The sequence below is a fragment of the Pinus tabuliformis genome, chromosome J (assembly GCF_031772625.1).
Source record: "Pinus tabuliformis cultivar Carrire ecotype Pingquan chromosome J, CPIR1, whole genome shotgun sequence".
Classification (NCBI taxonomy): Eukaryota; Viridiplantae; Streptophyta; class Pinopsida; order Pinales; family Pinaceae; genus Pinus; species Pinus tabuliformis.
The window spans coordinates 155,084,328-155,102,303 of record NC_142295.1 but is presented as its reverse complement, the minus strand read 5'-3'; the positions used below and the strand labels follow the sequence as shown (position 1 = coordinate 155,102,303).

Below are 17,976 nucleotides of genomic sequence, written 5' to 3'. Positions count from 1 at the left end.
AGAGCCCTAAACAACTTGGGTAGAGACCAATCTAGTTGATTTTAGTGATTTCTAGACCATATAGGTGAGATCATTGTGCTTGAGGGTTGAGGTGGTTTGGCCTCTGGAAGCCGTAGTTGGTTTTATTTTGGTTTAACCCTATCATCCCACATTCATGCTTGGAATATGGCGCGGGGGTGATTGGTTGGAAGAGATATTTAGTTCAACCCAATCTATAGTCGAGTAGTACATGGAAGTCACTGACTTGGTTGGAATTTCATATTTTAATATGAGCTACTTTCCTATTGTGATTTATGAGCACTTGTACTAGTTATTATGGTGATCTTGTGTTTGATTTGTCATAGTTTCTATTTTGATTATATGTTGGTTATATGTATGGTTTCATGACATGCTCTAGCTATGGATCTTGTTCATGATTTGATAAGTTATTGAATGGTTGATGGATGCATGAATTAACAAGTGTTGTTGCAGCTAGCTTAAAAGGGCATAGATCCTTCTTGGTGATTCTCAGATGAAGTTCAGAATTTTAAGATCAAATATGCATTCATCACCTGTAGCTTCCATGTTTACTATATGTTTGACAAAAGGTTTATCTTGAATTAGTCATGTCTAAGTCAATATCTTGCTCAAGTTTTTATTATTTAGCATTGTTATCATCATTTTCATGATTATGGAAAGTTACAGGAATGTTTGGGCAGTGGTCTAGAGGCTAGCCTGAAAAAGTGGCATAGATCTCGTAACCACATCCACAGAACAAAGGAAATCGGGTCAAAAGCGCATAGAGACGGGCCTATGGGTGCATTTATAGCCTCCCAACCGCATGAATGAAGTGTTATGGGTGCAGTTGGGGAGTAAACCTAGTAAAAAAGAGTTCCATGTCAAGGATTGATCACCTGGGGTGGTTGGTAGGCTCCTGAGTGATTTATATTCTCTAAGGGATGTTATTTTATTTCTAGTTTGTAGGCCCTACTTCCATAACTAGAACTTGGAGGGCGAGTCATATCATAGTGACTCTCAACTCATGTTCACCCTGGAGAGCTTGTAAAAGTGGGTAAATTTTGGAGGGGTAATTACATTAGAAACCTAATAAAACTAGGAACAAAGAAAGAGACCTAGAATTGAAGACACCACCAGTGGCGCCCCAAAGAAGATTCAATCCTTCATGCTAGAAGAAGAAGGGCTAATAGGCCAAGAGAACTACCCTATCCATTACATCTACCGAGAATCACCCAACACAAAATCAAAAGAACAGGGAGGCCATGTAAGACATGTTTGTCCCCCCCATCCTAAAACACCCTTAAACCACAAATTCATCATGTTCCAACTAAGTAAATATCTCTCAGATGCTCAATTTTTTGTGATCCAAATACAAGAGCCAACCAAGATCATAAATTGCAACTTTTCTCTAACACATCTAATTCCCTTAAGGCTTTTTTTGAGTATGGAGTGTACATAACCAAGTGTTAGGGCTACTTTATGGAGATGGAGTTATCAAAATTCATCTTCTCTCAACCACCTTAAACTTCTCCTTTTTTGAGATCACCATTGTCTTCATCTCATTGAGAACTTTCTAACAATACAAACTTCGTAAAATTCCAAGCTTAAGATCTAAAGTTATGGCCCTCTGAAGATTCGGCCCTCTTAGAGCTAGGTCAAAATTCGTATGATTAACACATGATAGTGTTCTGCCCACTTGTTTCCATTGTATAATGGCACATCAGCTAACATGTGTCTTACGCATGGTATCCCTCTGGCCACATGTCATCAATACATTAGGCCATGTCATTCTTCCAATTTGCAACTAGATTCTGAGAGAATTCTTAACATCCCTTTATTAAAAGTTTTGGATCTCCAAATGTGTGGATTTCTAAATTTTCCAGATTCATTAGAGAATTCTAAATCTTTCAGATTCATTCAAATATTATATTCATTTTTCTCCTATTATGGCTAGTGTCCTTTCTTCCTGATTCTTGCTACAAACAACGAGTCAACTTTTCGTATATTCAAATTCGGAAAGACCAACAAATCCCATTAAAAAAAAAAAAACCCAAATTTCCAAATTCCACATCACCCCCACCATAGTGTGTAACATATTGTTTTCTCCTATTTTCTACTCATAATTATGACTCAATGTCATTGTAAATCACAGCATAGACACTTTGGTCATTTTAAAATTGTGATGGACCAATTTTAAATTATGTAAATGTATTTTGTTAATTAATCATAACTTTTTGACCAATTGACTAAAGGGTGTAGCACTAGTACAACCCATGATACCACAAGTGGGAATCAATGAGTGGACTTGGGAAATATCATCACCTACAAAGTAAACAATCATAGCGAAAAAACCCATTTTTTGCCAAAATGCCAATTTTTGAATTTGAAATTTTTGCCTCTTTTCACCTCCTCCAAATTTAATCATGGAGGGGAGATGGATAGTTGGGCATCCAACCACCCACAATTTTGGAGATATGAAGACTAAATGGGTAATTGTAAATGATGAAAGAAGGGTACACCAAGTACCCATCTCGAGTTCTAAGCTTTGACCCACAAAATCTCCTAGCATAGACCAGCGAATTGTGATTTTTCCTTGGCCATATCAAGCGAATGAATGTGGGAATGGAGGTAGACAATTTTTTGTGTGGGGGGAGTGTGTTGAAGACCCCAAGAGTGAAGAGAAAGATCAAAGAGAGTAAAGAGCACCCTGAAGTGAAAAACAAATTGATTTGGGAGTGGGTATTCCGCTTGTAATTACACACTGATAAAACTTCCTAGGGAAACAAAAATTCATGTTCATATATTGCAAAATCTGAATGGGGACCATTTTGAGTGTTTGGGCATGATAAATATCAAATTTGACTAGAAATTTGAGGTAGGAAAACTCAAACTCGAATTGGGAAAAAGGGGGTTGTGAATTGACATTGGTTGGGTTGGTTAGCAAGCACTAAGAGGAGAGGGCACTAAGGGATTGCACAAACAATGAAGGGACTTCCTTTTGTAGCTTTAACCAGTTGGGTAGGCATCTAGACAATTTTTGGAAGTCTTGGCTTAGTGGGTATGGGGTTATCACCATCGTTTGCCTGTAAGAAGAGTGGCTTTCACCGTTGGGAATTTTGTTAATATTTTTATTTTTCCCATGGTGGTATCATAGCTGCTAAGAAGTGGCTAGCTATAGATAGAGACAATCATTGTTAAGCTTATGTTTGGGTGGACAAGAATACTGTTATCTTGAAGATTTAAAACAATCATATACATACTTTTCATTGATACAATTACAATTATATATAAAGTTATAATAAACCCTCCCAGAATTATTAACTTGAATAATTAAATAGTATCATATAAACACATTTATTTATTCACCAATGTAATTGTGTGTACCACCCATCCCATATTAGAAGTAGTACTTGATAAAAGCTAAAGAAAAATTGAAAATTAGTAACACTTACAAAGTTGACAGCGTTGGATGAAAGCCTATTCCTTTTTTAATATCTTTGATTAATATAGTGGAGTGGTGGGTTGAATGACTTTTTGAAAGAATAAAAAAGTTTAAAGTTGAAAAAATTATGAAAAATACAAATAAAATTTTAAGATGTATTTTAAAATAAAGAATATAATTGTAAAGGATTTTATCTTATTTTTTAATGTTTGGGTTTGTGTTTGAATGTGGAATTGGAAATTTATTTATTTTAACAATTTAGTGTATCAATTGTCACCTAGCATGTAATTAGCAAAGACATCTTAGTTTTAAAGATTTATTTGACTAGCAAAGACATTTTAATTTTAAAGATTTATTTGACAATGATGGATTTGTATTATTTATTTTTAATGTTATTATAGAGGATGTTATGAGTTGTCTTATAAAGGTTGTTTTAGTTTAAGGAAGTCCACTTATTTCTTGTTGATGGACAAATTACTTATTGTTCATTTAGAAGAGGATTAACTCTCACCTAGAACCCATTTGATATTAATCAAGTTGAATAGATCTTTTTTTTGTATAAGCCAAGCAGGAGTTGCAATAGATCACCTCAAAAAAATATTACATACAATATGTCATTTGTGTGTACTAGCCTACCATTGGGAAACTAGACTAGCCACACAACAAAATTGATTATGTCCATTTAAACAGTTTGAAATTGAAATAAAAGCTATAGAAAAACTAAGTACTAGATATATTATAACTAACCTTACCTATTATAGTCCATCTCCTTTCAACTAATTATTTAAAAAATAAGCAAAACATGATGACAATGTGTGACGACATGACTAATCATTCAAAGGGGACATCCACTTGGATAGTTATCGGTGGGATAGTGTCCTCTAAATTGATGAATTATAAATTCGCAAGAGCTTGAGTAATTTTTGTTACCTTGTTGTTTAGCTTCCTCATCACTGTATATGAGTCTCGTCCAAACATATTGGAATTTCTTGCTTCTCCTCTGAGCGCTCCACGAAAACCTTCTCCATGATGGTTTGATCTACCAATAGACGTCCACTACCTACTTATATTTTGTGTTCTTGGTCCTTGTTTTCTTTTTTTTTTCACAAGAACGGTTATAGGATTTCATTAACTGCTTGGCTAAAGGCCACCCATTCGGTTACAAAAGGAGGAGCAATTTTCAGCACGTCTTTCTACCAAGAGGGAAATGGTGCCTGCTCTTATCAACTTCCTCTTTTTACAATTGTTAAAGTGCACTTTTGCTGCTAATTATCCAAGTTGAAAGATACAAATGAACTGATGTAAAAGAAAGCAGTAAAACATGGCTCTTTACGGGATCGGTGCCCATAGAATTTCCTTATTTTTGAGAATAGTTCTAGCCTCTAATTGTATTGCCTTGTTTGCCTCAATGTCTACTGCTTTATTATTTGTTCTCAATACATGAAAATAATTCAGATGTAGGGACTTTGACATGCTTTTGATCCTTGTAATTAGTCTTGCTAGCTGCAGATCTGTTGGGTTGGAGTTGGTCGCCACTGCTCTTATGATTACTTGGGAGTCTCCAAAGACATTTGCCTCCCAAATTCCCAGCTCTTTGAGGAAGTTTACACCTTAGAAGAGGGCCACGCCTTGGCTTGTATGCTAGAGGAATGGCATAATCCCCAAGTGAAATTGTGTGGAGATGTGTTGTCTGGCATATTAATGTGTCCACCAGCACTAGCCTTTCCTGGATTTCCTTTTGCTGCCCCATCAAAGAATAGGGAGGGAATTGGTTGATTAGACAGCCATTCCTGAAAATCTTCTTCATTTTTCCTAATTTGCCAATCTTCGAGAATCGAAGGAGAGCTTCTTGGCTTGTGAAAATTAAACTTAAGGACAAATCCCAGGTCTCTGTCTTGCTGGCTGATATTTGAGTCATTTCCTTTGTCTTCCAGCCACTCGGTTAGCTGGCATTTCACTAAGTTGACTACTATTCTATGGTCTTGATCCTTGCTCCGGAATATCCTCCTGTTCCTTTCCAACCAAACATGCCAGCTAATGAATTTTGGCAGTGCACTCCAAGCCGTCCTGACCGTTTTGTTTTTTGGTTGTGCGCCTAGATATCTGGCCATCCAGCCCGTGAACAAATCCTAAACAGAAGTAGGAAAAATGAAATCATAATTCCAAGGATCCAGCAGCTCCTGCCAAATAGAGATTGTAAATTTTCATTCGATCATGAGGTGGAGGGCAGTTTCTGAGTTCTCCTTGCAAAGAATGTATCTGGAAGGCCCATTGATGCCTCTTTTCTGGAGTTTGTCCTCAGTGAGGATTTTTTGGTGGCAGAGAATCCAACAGAAATGATCTATTTTAGGAATTGAGGGGAAATTCCATATGCCTACCCAAGGGGCAGGGTTGGGAGGAACGTGGGGACGTTCAAGACACTTAGAGTATCCCTAAGAGACTGTATATCCTGCTCGGTTTTTTCCCCAACCTCTCACGTCCTGCCTGCGCGCATGGATAGGGGCCAGCCCGTGTAAGAGGTTCTTGAGCGATGCCAACTCAGGTTGCAAGGCGATGGGCACAGGGAGGTGTTTCCAACCCGCCTAGGTATCCTCCGTCCACATCGATAGGTCCCACAAGGTGTGGACGTTTGCTGCAGCTAGCCAATTCTTTAATTTTGTAAAATCTCTCAATTCTTCCAGCAGAGGTCGATCCAGAAGTCTGTCATTCCACAGCTGAATACGTTTACCATTTCCAGGAATCCAGTGAGAGTAGTTTTTTATCATTGGACCAATTCTGTTAATGAACGTGTTGAAAGGAGTTCTGAGTTGGTTTTTAGGCTGATCCAAACATCTAAGCCTCATTCCTCTGAAATATTTTCTCCACAATGCAATCTGAGCCCAATTTGGATTAGGAGCAATGATTTTCCAAATTAATTTGGCTCCCATGGCTATATTTTCAGCTCTGAGGTCTTTAAAATTCAATCCCCCTTCAAAAATTGGTTTGGTGACTATATCCCAATTGATTAGGGAAAATCTCTTGTCATTTTGTTTGCCTCCTTTCCAGAATAATTGCCTGATTAGTTCCTCCATCTTTTTGATGATTTCCACAGGTGCCATGAGGACAGAGAATTTGAAAATCGGAAGACTGCTGAGAACTACCTTGATGAGCACTGCTTTGCCTGCAATGTTGAGCCAAGAGGATCCCAGGCTTGCATCTTTGCTTTGAATTTTTCTAACTAAGGTGACCAGTCTACGCTTGATGCCCTCTTGTTGAAGATTGGCAAACCAAGATATTTGAATGAGGACCAAGTAGTGGAGGCTGCAAATCCAAGGCATCTAGCTATGGAGTTTGCAGTAGAAGCGGGGATGTTCCAACAGTATATCTGACATTTACCCTTGTTTAACACGCTCCCTGAGACCTTATAGAAGTCGTCCAGGACTACTTTGAATTTAACAACAGAATGCGGTGTAGCAGCTCCCAGCAGTAGAGTATCATCGGCAAAGAGGGCATGACTGATGCGTTTCACCCCTCTTGCAATGCACAAGCCAGCAATGTCCTGTTCTTGTTGCTTTTTGTTCAGATAGAAACTGAGAACAAAATCCTGAATGACGAATAGGAGAGGTGAAAGAGGACACCCCTGCCTCAGCCCTCTAGAGGCTTTGAAGAATTCAGTGGCCCTTCCATTCACCAGAGGGGCAATCCAAGGCTCCGATATGCAAGATTTTATCCACTTTATGAGGCTTTTCCCGAATCCCAATTTATACATTACATCAAACAAAAACCTATGTCTAACACGGTCAAAGGCATTAGCTAGATCTATTTAATAACCATACCTTTTTCCTTTCGGTTTTGGCTGGAATGGATTGCCTCTTGCACCAGCACGAAGTTGTCCACCAGCTGCCTGCCCTGAATGAATCCACCTTGATTGTCTGAAATGATTTTAGGGATAAATATTTTCAGCCTGTTTTCTATCACTTTGGTGATCACTTTGTACCCAATATGACATAATGAAATTGGGCGAAATCTATTGAAAGAGTTTGCACCCTTTTCCTTGGGGATGAGGGCGAGAAATGCCGAATTTGTGCAACCCCCAATCTTCTGGCAGTCCTGGGATTTCTGAATCATTTTGAGGAATTCCTTCTCAACTATCTGCCAACAGGTTTGTAAAAATCTCAGCGTGAAACCATCCGGTCCCAGAGCTTTATCGGGATCCATTGCGAAGAGGGCCTCCTTGGTTTCCTTATGCGTGATTTTGCTTTCTAGGACCTGATTCATCTTGGGAGTGATGAGGCTAGGGACAGCATCCAACAGGCTATCATTTTGCTCAGCTCCTATTTCTTCCCTGTACAGCTTCTCAAAATGATCTGAAGCTGCCTTTTTTATGCTTGCAAAGTCCTTCAGAACGCAGTTTTCTTCTTTTATTTCGATGATGGAGTTCCGTCCTTTCCTAGCTTGTGCTTGTTTATGAAAGAAAGAGGAGTTTCTGTCACTAGATCTGAGCCAAAGACTTCTAGACTTGAGCCTCCAGTACTCCTCTTCTGCCAGGCATGCCTTATGGAAATTTTGTTGAAGCTTGGCCTCCTTTTCCAATTCCTCTTTAGTGATTTCAGCCATTTCAAGATGGAGATGCTGGCTTTCTAGATCGATTTGAGATTTTTTCCTTTCCGCAGCAGGGTTGGGCAGGGTCTTAGCCCAATTTTTTAGCATGACTTTAACTCTTCTGAGTTTTTCCTCCCACACAAAGAAGGCGGATCCCTTGACTGGGTCTTTCCAGCAGTCTCTGACCTTGGCCATAAAGTCTGCCTCTTTGATCCAGAGAGAGCTGAACCTGAATGGAATAGGCCCCAGATCCTTGGGGGTCAGCAGTTCCAAGCTAATAGGCTTGTGATCTGATATGTTGCTGTGAAGGATGTGCGATCTAGCTTCTAATCCTAGAAGCAGGAAGGAACTTTGCACCAAAAACCTATCCAATCTTACAGCTATGTGACCCAGGCCAACCCTCTTGTTTGACCACGTGTACTTGCCAGTAGTCGGTTTAATGTCTATCAGATCCCAATCCTGCATGAGATATTCCACTGATTCTCTTGCCGGATCTCTAACAATACTGCCTCCTCTTTTTTCTGACGAGAGGAGGGTGAGGTTGAGGTCTCCAGCTATGATAATGTTCTCCAAATTTTCCAGATCTGCCAAGTTTTTTATGGTGTCCCAACATAGTTTCTTTTCACCTGCATTGTTAGGATCATATACATTGACCAGACTAATAGTTTCCTTAGATTCTAAGTGCTGCAATTTTAACAAAATCTAAAGAGTGTTCAGGGACACAGAGATCATAGAGAACTTATTTGGATTCCAGAGCGACCCAAGTCCTCTCGATGCTCCACAGGAAGAGGTTGCATGCACTTCGTCTTTTTTCCAAAACTTTCTGCTTGCTTGGAGGAACGCTGAATCCTCCAGTTTAGTCTCCTAGATGAGAAGAATGTCCGGGGCTTCCAGTCTTATTAGACTATTCATTGCTTCTTCCTTGGCTTTGGAGCCCATTCCCCTACAATTCCAGGAGACTATCTTCATCATTTACTTTTGTTGTGATGAGCTCCTTTGGAGCTCTGGGTTTGGATCCTCTTCATCTTCGGGGTTTTTGCTAGGAGTTTCTCTAGCGTTGGCTGGCTACCCTGGAGCTTGTCTTTGTATGTTTCTTGATCTCTTTTTTCTTTTGTTGACATTCGTCCTCTTGTGGATCTTCTGGGGGTAGACTTTGAATCCCCTATTTCCCCTTCTTCCTCTGATTCCTCGGACTCTTGGGTTTCCTCCTCTTCTTCTGAAATCTTCCCTTTGGATCCCTCTGGTACACTTTTGGATTTAGGCGGAGAGACTTATTTCGGAATTTCTGTCTCCTGCGTATTCATGATTTCAGATCCAAGGATCTCAAATTTGTTCCCTTGGCTTTCCATGGGTGGATGTTGAGCAGGGCCCATTTGGGGGGCTCTAGCATTAACATTTGCATTCTTCCTGAAAGAAGTTTTGGGTCTTTTTGCCTGATTCCATCCTTCTTCCTTCCCTTTTTCCTCAACCCCTTTGGATGGGCAGTCTCTAGCAAAGTGCCCGTAGAATTGACACTTCCGGCATTTGAACGACAGCTGTTCATAGTCCAGCTTCTGAACATGCATCCAAGGACCTACCCTTATTTTGATGGCTTCTGGTAATCTGACCTCCAGATCTACTTCCACACAAATTCTAGTGCAGTCGTACTGATCCTTGCTATTGGCCTTATCTATGAATTTCTTGAGAGTATTTCCGATATGCTTCAGAGAGTCCCAGTTCCAACAGTGAACCGGGAGATTGGGGAGCCTTACCCATACCGGGATCGCAGCAGGCACATCCACCGCCGGATCAAAGTCTGGCATCCATTTATTTAAGTACAACCCTTGAGGACCCATGAAGTAGGGCCCGTTTCTGAAAATGAGATCCTTGTCCTCTTTTTCTGAGAATTCAAATAGGAAGTATCCTCTTCCGAGGAAGAAGATGTTACCTTATTCTTGATCAGTGGAGCCCAGTTTCTAGCAACCCAGTTCTCTATTGATTTCGGGGAGGGCCAGAGACCTGTAAACTGACCTACCAGTGCATGATCCGCCAGAGATAATTCTACTTGAATCAGGCCTTCAGGAGGAGGGGCGATCTCGGGGATATCTTCTAGTATTTTCACGAACTTGGCAGCTTCCACAACTTTCTTCTTGGGCAGAGAGGCCAGCAAGGATCTAAAGGCCTCAGCGGTGGAAGACAGAGAAGGGGAGGAAAACCCCTGGGGGGGAGTCGGCTCCTCCATGGAGAGCCAGCAGATCAAACCCTAGTCGACCGCAACAAGTAGAATGAGCCCTCGGCGGAACTGCCCGCAGGGATTGGAGAATGCAGATAGCGGGCGCACGCGTAGCCTTCAAATTCCGCGGGGTGCAGATCTCGCAGGAAGCAGAGCTGAGCGAGCGCACACAGCAGGATTTTCCTGTTCTTGGTCCTTGTTGTTCATGTGTCTAGTATCCAATTTCTCACCTATGCAATCACTTCCTCATTTAACATAAAACTTTGCTCTGTTATGCTTCTCTCTCAGCGATCTTGATTTCTTACTAGACGGGTGGAGGTGTAAATACTAGTAGATATTTCTACATCAGTTGGTCCTCTAGAGGTGGAGGGGAATGAGCCATCACAACGACTTCTCTTATGTTGGGCTCCCTTACCTCTGGGCACAAGTCTCAACAAGTGGAGTGTCAACAGGAAAAGGATAGACGGGGCCTAAAGTTCTAAGGACCAGAGAGAGAAGGGAAAGGAATCTATAGAATCATTGGAGGCCCAAGTGGAGAGGATATCCCCTAAACTAATGACAAAGTGAGCCCATGTGACTTTGAACGAAGGGAGGAGAAGATCCCTTGAGCCCCAATTAAAAAGAGAGTTTTGAGAGAAATGACCAAATCTAGTAACCCAAGAGAAGGATAAGGAATGTCAGAGCAACATAAGGGAGGAGAGGGATCCCCAAATCAAATTTAGCTAGATAAAGAAGAGAGTATCTCTACACATTGAGCCTCGCCATAGCCCTGAAAAGTCAAAGAGACTAGGAGGTTGAGCCCAAAAAAGGAGACTCTAAAGGAGTGAACAAAGACACTAAGGCTTACAAACAAGGTGAATTTCCAAAATTGGCATAGAAACAAAAGTGAAACTTCAAAGAGAAAGAGGTATAATTTTGATAGTCTTAGCAAAAGATGGAAAAAGACTTAGAGTAATAACAAAACCGTAAATTAGAAAGAAATTGTAAAGAGGAAACAACAAAAAAAATCTTAGCATGCACCTAGGATAAGAACTTTATAGCCTCTAAAATCCTATTAGGATGGGGGAGTCCTTTCACTTCATTCTCTAGAGTAGGCTCTAAAGGTGGCATACCTCCTCCTAGATCCCCATCGTGCTTGGAAACAATCCTAGTCAGTACCCCTACATTTTGTGAATCTGCTTGAAAATCCAATTGATGAACCTTATCATTCCCTCCATGTATTAACTTTGAAAGCATGTGTTAATGGCCCTCATTATGATGGTGGTATGCTTGTAATTTCCCAACACAAACTGGTGCCATGTGGAATTTGTTGTCACCTCCAACATCCTCTTGATCTAACACAAGTTGAATAGATCTTATTATAAAGATGTTATATGATTTAATGGCCTAATATTCTTGTCCTTAGATATTCCCTTTGTTGTTAGAGTATTGGTTGCAATATTATATGGAGTATGTATGTATATATGTACATATGTATATATTATATATGTATGTACATATGTATATATTATATATGTATATGTATGTATATCATTGCGGTGTATAAGTGTAGTAATGAAATTAATTTGTAAATTGTTTGGATATTTTAATGGTCGAATCACCAAAACAAATCTATAACTACAACAAGGCTATGCTTAGTTGTATAACTATTTTTGTTTTTGTTTTTTTAGTTATCTAATAAGAAATAAAAGACACCAACTAGATTCTTAACTATCATAACATGAAAATAGAACTAGAATAGAAAAAACATACATATGAACATAAAAAATTACCCCTAGAAACTCGTCATGAGAAATTTGGCAAGAAAATGATGGATTATTCCTTTTGCCTTTAATATCATGGAGATTACCATACATATTTCGCAGTAGTCTGAGATTGATGCAAAGTTATGAGACATTGTGGTATTCTACAATCCTGTGAAGTAGTATTCTCTCTCTTTGTTTGTTAGAATCTCCTCCACACTTACTGCTCATACTATGGAACAATAATGGTGGCAAAAGAAAATGAACTTACTTCCTCCTCCTGCTAGGATTTTGATAGCTAAAATTAGAATTAGGTTTAGGATTTTAAAGCCATCTTGGATTCTTCATGATTTTTGTAGAATTATATGGTGGATTCACATATGTTACTAGCTCCACATGTGTGAATTATGGTGAGCTAACATTGCTACCGCTGAGACCTATGAAGAATAATTGGATTATTACCTTGTTGGGGGCATAACTTTTGTGTGCACACCTTCATTGTCAAAAATGAACCACTATTAGAAATATATCAATGTATAGAATGCAAAGATGTTGTAGTACATGTATATTACCCCAAAATTCCATTTATTAGGCCCCAAATTAAGGATTTTCAAAATATGACCCAGACTGACACTTCTATGTCCTAAATTATATATTCCAAAGCTCATAAAATCAATAAAATAAGCTAAATATGTAGATCCATCTTGGATCATTACTCATGTTTTTAGGATTCTTTTGGTCTCCAAAAGATTTATTTTTAAAGGAGACGAGAAAACAATTCCTCGACTTTCTCATTACATACTTCTTTTATAGAACTATATCATCCAGTAATTAAGCATGTACATCTATGCCAAATCTTCATTGGAGTGTAAGGTTTTATTTTTTTCCACCCTCATAGAACATAGATGGATCCTAGAGTTCTAGGATCTCTAAATTTATTACCAAGTAAATATGCATATAAGGTGGAAGATTGAGTCTATAAACATTTGCCTGCCTTTTCCAAAATTCCAAACGTCCATATCTTAGGGCTTTGATTTTGTTTTATGGACCCTGTAACCTTTATTTATTAATTTATAACCAAATTCTATCTCCCACTTTGAAGATATATTCAGCCCTTTGTAATCATGTTTGGCCTTATACCTCTCTTGAACCTATAAGTATTTATGCCCAATCCTATCATTGAACCTTTTTTTCCTTCATTGTATCACTTGAGGTTGGTGTTCTTGGTTCAAGATGTCCATATACAATATCCAATGATGGTGGTGGACAATATTCAAAACATATTTTAAATTGGGACTCACTAGTGAAAATTTGGATAGCTTTATTAAAGAAATGGTGTATATAAACCAATTTTTCATCTCGAGTTCATGGATGCTTTTGATTGTAGCCTCCCATAAGTTGCACTAATGTCCTCTTCACTACCTCTGTCTTCCATTATTTGTACTAGGTGAAAGTTAGTGAATAACTTTAGTTTAATATCTAATTTAGCCCACAATGAAGTCCAAAATATAGTAAGAAATTTAGTATATCTATAAGAAATTACGCTGCTTGGAATCCTAAAGTATACCAAAACTCTTTCAAAGAACAAACTTGTAACTTATTTTCTATTCATTTTCTTTTGACAAGCCATTAGCACACATATTATTCAACCTATCATCTACCACATACAGATAGTTCTTCCCTCTTCTTTTTGTAAATAAGTGCCTAACAAAGTCCATGGATATGCTTCCCCATGACCTTTTAAGGATTAGAAGTGGATTGTATAATACTTACTTCTTGCTACTAGGCTTGTTGATAGAACATAAATGCATCATATAATAAATTTATCTACTTATTCTTGAATGTGGACCAATAAACATACATCTACAATTTAGTCATGATCTTTTTATACTAAAATGCTTAGTAACCTTAGAGGCATAAGCCTCACTTATCAATGGTACCCTTTCTTACTTTGGTACACAAAGCTTTCATGCCATGTAGAGTAATTTGTGTTGGAGGTGGTAACCAACATGTGATTATTCATGTTGGCCCCATCACCACTAATAAACCCCCTCAATGTCCTCTTCTTCTACATTCTCTTCTTCAAATGCTTTAGGTAAACGGCTCCATGTGCATAGAGGGTCCCAAAAGTTTTATTTTAGGTTCTAGCAATATTGATAATAGGTCATCTAACTTTTTTACAGCGCCCTTATTATATTTAATTGTGAAATGAAACTATTATAGAAATACCATTTGTTTAAACTGTCTTGTTTGTTGGATCATACTCTGAGTTTGAAAGTATTGTATAGCTTGGTGATATGTATGGATAATGATCTCCTTACCTATAAATAGATATTTTGGTTCTTCACTACTTAGCCAATGGATATTTTCTTTGTCATAAGTAGGGTAGTTCAATATTATGCCATGGAATACATTGGCTGATAGTAAACCAACATTTGCCTTGCACCAACACTACTCCCTTGGCATACCCACAAGCATTACTTTCTACATCAAATTATTTATGTAAGTTAGATAGAGTAATGACTAGAACTTAGCTAATCTTCTTATTCAACAGATTTTTGTTGATTCTTACCCCACTAGAAACTCTTACCATTGGTTATTATAGAACGAAGTGGTGCTATCAAAACTAAAAATTATGTTGAACTTTCTTAAATATTAGCTAGCTCCCAAAAATCTCCTAACCTATGAGACATTACTAGGAGTGGCCCATTTAAGGATAGCCTCTATCTTCACTAGATCATTCTTCAACTCATCTCCATTAACCACATGCCCCAAGTGGATTGCCTAACAAACTCACACTTCTTTATGTTTGCCAGTAGCCAATGTTTCCTTAATGTCTTTAACACAAGCTTCATATATACTACATGCTCCTTCCAAGTAGAACTAAAGATGAAAAGTACACCATTTATGGAAGAATAAAACACATCATTCATTAAACGCATAAAAATAGATGGTGCATTAATCAAATCAATCAATTTAATAAACCATTTGGACAAACCCTGATTTTTCTTGAAGGTGATCTTCTAATTATCTTTTGCCTTTCAAGTCAAGCTCAATGAAATACCTTGCATGTTATAATTGATCTAACAAGTCATTGATCTAGGGAAAAGGGTATTGATTCTTAATAGTGATTTTATTCAAAGCTATGTAGTCCATGGACATTCTCCAAGTCTCATTTTTCTTTGGTACTAAAATGATAGAACCACATTGTGAAGTACTTTTTCTTATAATGACTCCTTAATCCAACCGATCATACAACTACTTCTTCACTTTATTTAACTCTAATATGCAATATTTATATAGTCCTATTTTTGGCAAATGATAGTTTGACATTCATTCTATCTCATATTGTACTTCCTTATTAATTGACATTCTTGTTGACTTTGAGAACACATCCCTGTACAATTGTAAAATCTCTTCCATTTCATTCTTATCTTCTTTTAGACATCCTTTCAAAAATACCTTCACACTTGTTATTTTTTAATCTTCCTAATTTTTTTAAGCACACACTTCTGGGCTTGGATGACATATTAGACCATTAAACTATTAATTAAAGTTCAATTTCTTTAAAATACAAATTAAGATTATAAAAAATTCATACATAAACTTTGATAAAATAATACTTCTTTAAAGAGAAACCAAAATTCATACATGACTTTGATAAAATAATACCTTTAAAAGAAAAACCTTCATACATAAACTTCGATAAAATAATACTTCTTTAAAGAAAAACCGAAATTCATACATGACTTTGATAAAATAATACTTTTAAAAGAAAAACCTACAATCCTTCAAAACTCATTTCACCTTTACAAATGAACCTCTTGGAATGGACCACCTCTTTGAATTAAATTAAAAAACTTCCACAAAATTTAAAGGAAACATTTCACAAAACGCCATAATTCGTACATGCTAGAATGGTGATATTCCTATCATAATTAATTGCAATTTTAAGTTATTAGTGACCATATAAATCTTTTAAAATTTGGTATTAACTAAACTTTGTATTAAAAATAAAATTTGATATTGAATAAATTTAAGATAAAATAAATAAATGTCACACTATATTTGACAAAGGTTTTTAATATTAATATTTTTCAATTTTAAAATTGTTTTTATAATATTTTTTTAATTAAAAATGATAAATTTTATTATAATTTCGTTATTAGTTAACATTGAGGATAATTAGTATTACTAACAAAAACGTGATTTCATATTAATTTATAAAACTTTCTTACTTTATATAATATTTTAGTATTTTTTAAAGGTAATTTAGTGGAGCTTCTGCAGTGGCGGTGTATTTTATGGTTGGATATCTAAAAGTTAGGGAGTAGGGTTTCACATTGCCTAGTAGCTATGGGCGCTGAGTTAGACAATTATGTCGATTCATTTGAGGACATGGTGGATTATTTAGGGGATCCATGGGATCTAGGTCCAATTTTTTCGACATAGGCATTGATGGCTAGTGAAGTGGTATTTTGGCAGACAAATGGCATGAAAGGGGTTGGTGATTTGGCAGTGCATCAGTTTAGAAAGGAGGTATGGTCAAAAGAAAAGAATGAACCCTACCTAGGGTTAGGGCATGATGAACCTCTATTGATGCAGGAATTGGATGTCGTGCTCAAGTCCAAGGACAGAGAAAATGAGGGTTTACAAACCCTGGAAGGAAATGAGGTTGCTTAGTACTTGAATTCGCAAATCAAGGAAGGAGTTGATTCTTAATCAGAGCCTCCTCATTGTGTTGATTCAAAGTGTCAAGAGATTATTGTCAATAAGGGGAAAGAAGCTAGGGTTTCTCTCGAGAACCATGTACCTAACCCATATTCAGAAGCGGCTTTGCAAGAGGGTCGTAATGGTGGTGGATAAGTTGAAAACCCTCGTTGAGTAGTAGTTCATGAGCATTTAGAGACAACATCTAACCCTTATGGTGAAAACGAGAATTCCCTAAGGGAATGGGAAAACTCAAAGGAGGCGCCCAACTCTTCCAAAAAAATAAAGAAGGGAAGGCTTTCAAATTAAAGGAAGGGGATAAAAATATGACACTATGAGAAAATGTGTCGCTGTACAAAGTTATGGACACGATAGAGAGGGTTATTGTAGGAAGGGCTAGAGGCCAAAAATTCTCACAAGATTACTTGCAGAAATGGGTCGAAAAAACTTGGGGGGGGGGTGGCTAATGAAACCCCAAAGGTGAGTTCTCTTTCTCATGGGTGTTTTATGGTGGAATTTCAATCGAGTGAAGTGGCTCTCAGGGTTCTAAGCAAGAATTGAAGTATAAACTCCAATCCAACCATTCTTAAGAGATGACTTCCATTGTTTGATGCTAGTCGCGAAAATCTTGATTTGGTTCTGGTCTAGGTTAGGTTACCGAGACTTCTTCCACAACTTTGGACATTGGAGGTCTTTAAAAGAATCATTAACAAGTTGGGAACTTTCCTAGAAGTGGGTATGTCCTTTCTGGAGAGCGGAAAAAAATCAATGGCTCATGTCCTGGTAAGTTTGAACCCTAGATAAGGTTTCTTGGATGAGCTGAATATTAGTTTCAGAGGTTACTCGCACAGTCAACTGTTGGACTATGAAGGCTACCCTTTTTGGTGTCGTTGATGCCACAAGATAGGGAATATCCTTAGATATTGTCCAACGTCGTATATTGCAAAGTTTGGTCAATGGGGAATGAGGCATGAGGTTGGGGCGGGTGGATCCTATGCAGAAAAGGGGTGTCAGATAAAGGTTTCTACTGAATATCTAAAGGTGGAGCCTATTAACACAAAGGAGAACTAGGGTGAGGAAATTGGTATATCTTCTGATCAAATGGAGCTCATGGGTGCAGTAGTTATTGATCAAATGGATATTGAGGAGCCTCAAATGGACCAGGGAGGAGCTTCACCTTCTGCAGGAGCCATATTCTCGGGTAATGTTTCTCCTTCTCTCCTTGTTAATTCATTAATTCATTCATTGGATTTGCTTGATATGGATGTTGAAAACACACAACATCATATAGA

At 37.8% G+C, this 17,976-nt stretch overlaps 1 protein-coding gene across 1 annotated transcript; it reads right to left on the bottom strand.

The window, feature by feature from the left end:
* Window positions 1-6,021: 6,021 nt before the first annotated feature.
* Window positions 6,022-10,241, bottom strand: LOC149226097 (uncharacterized). Its single transcript, XM_089380104.1, has 5 exons — window positions 10,019-10,241; window positions 9,454-9,899; window positions 7,298-8,704; window positions 6,707-6,989; window positions 6,022-6,599 (listed from the first exon to the last, which is right to left on the bottom strand). Exons 1-5 carry the CDS (start codon window positions 10,239-10,241, stop codon window positions 6,022-6,024), a joined length of 2,937 nt encoding a protein of 978 aa, XP_089236230.1.
* Between the last annotated feature and the right edge of the window lie 7,735 nt (window positions 10,242-17,976).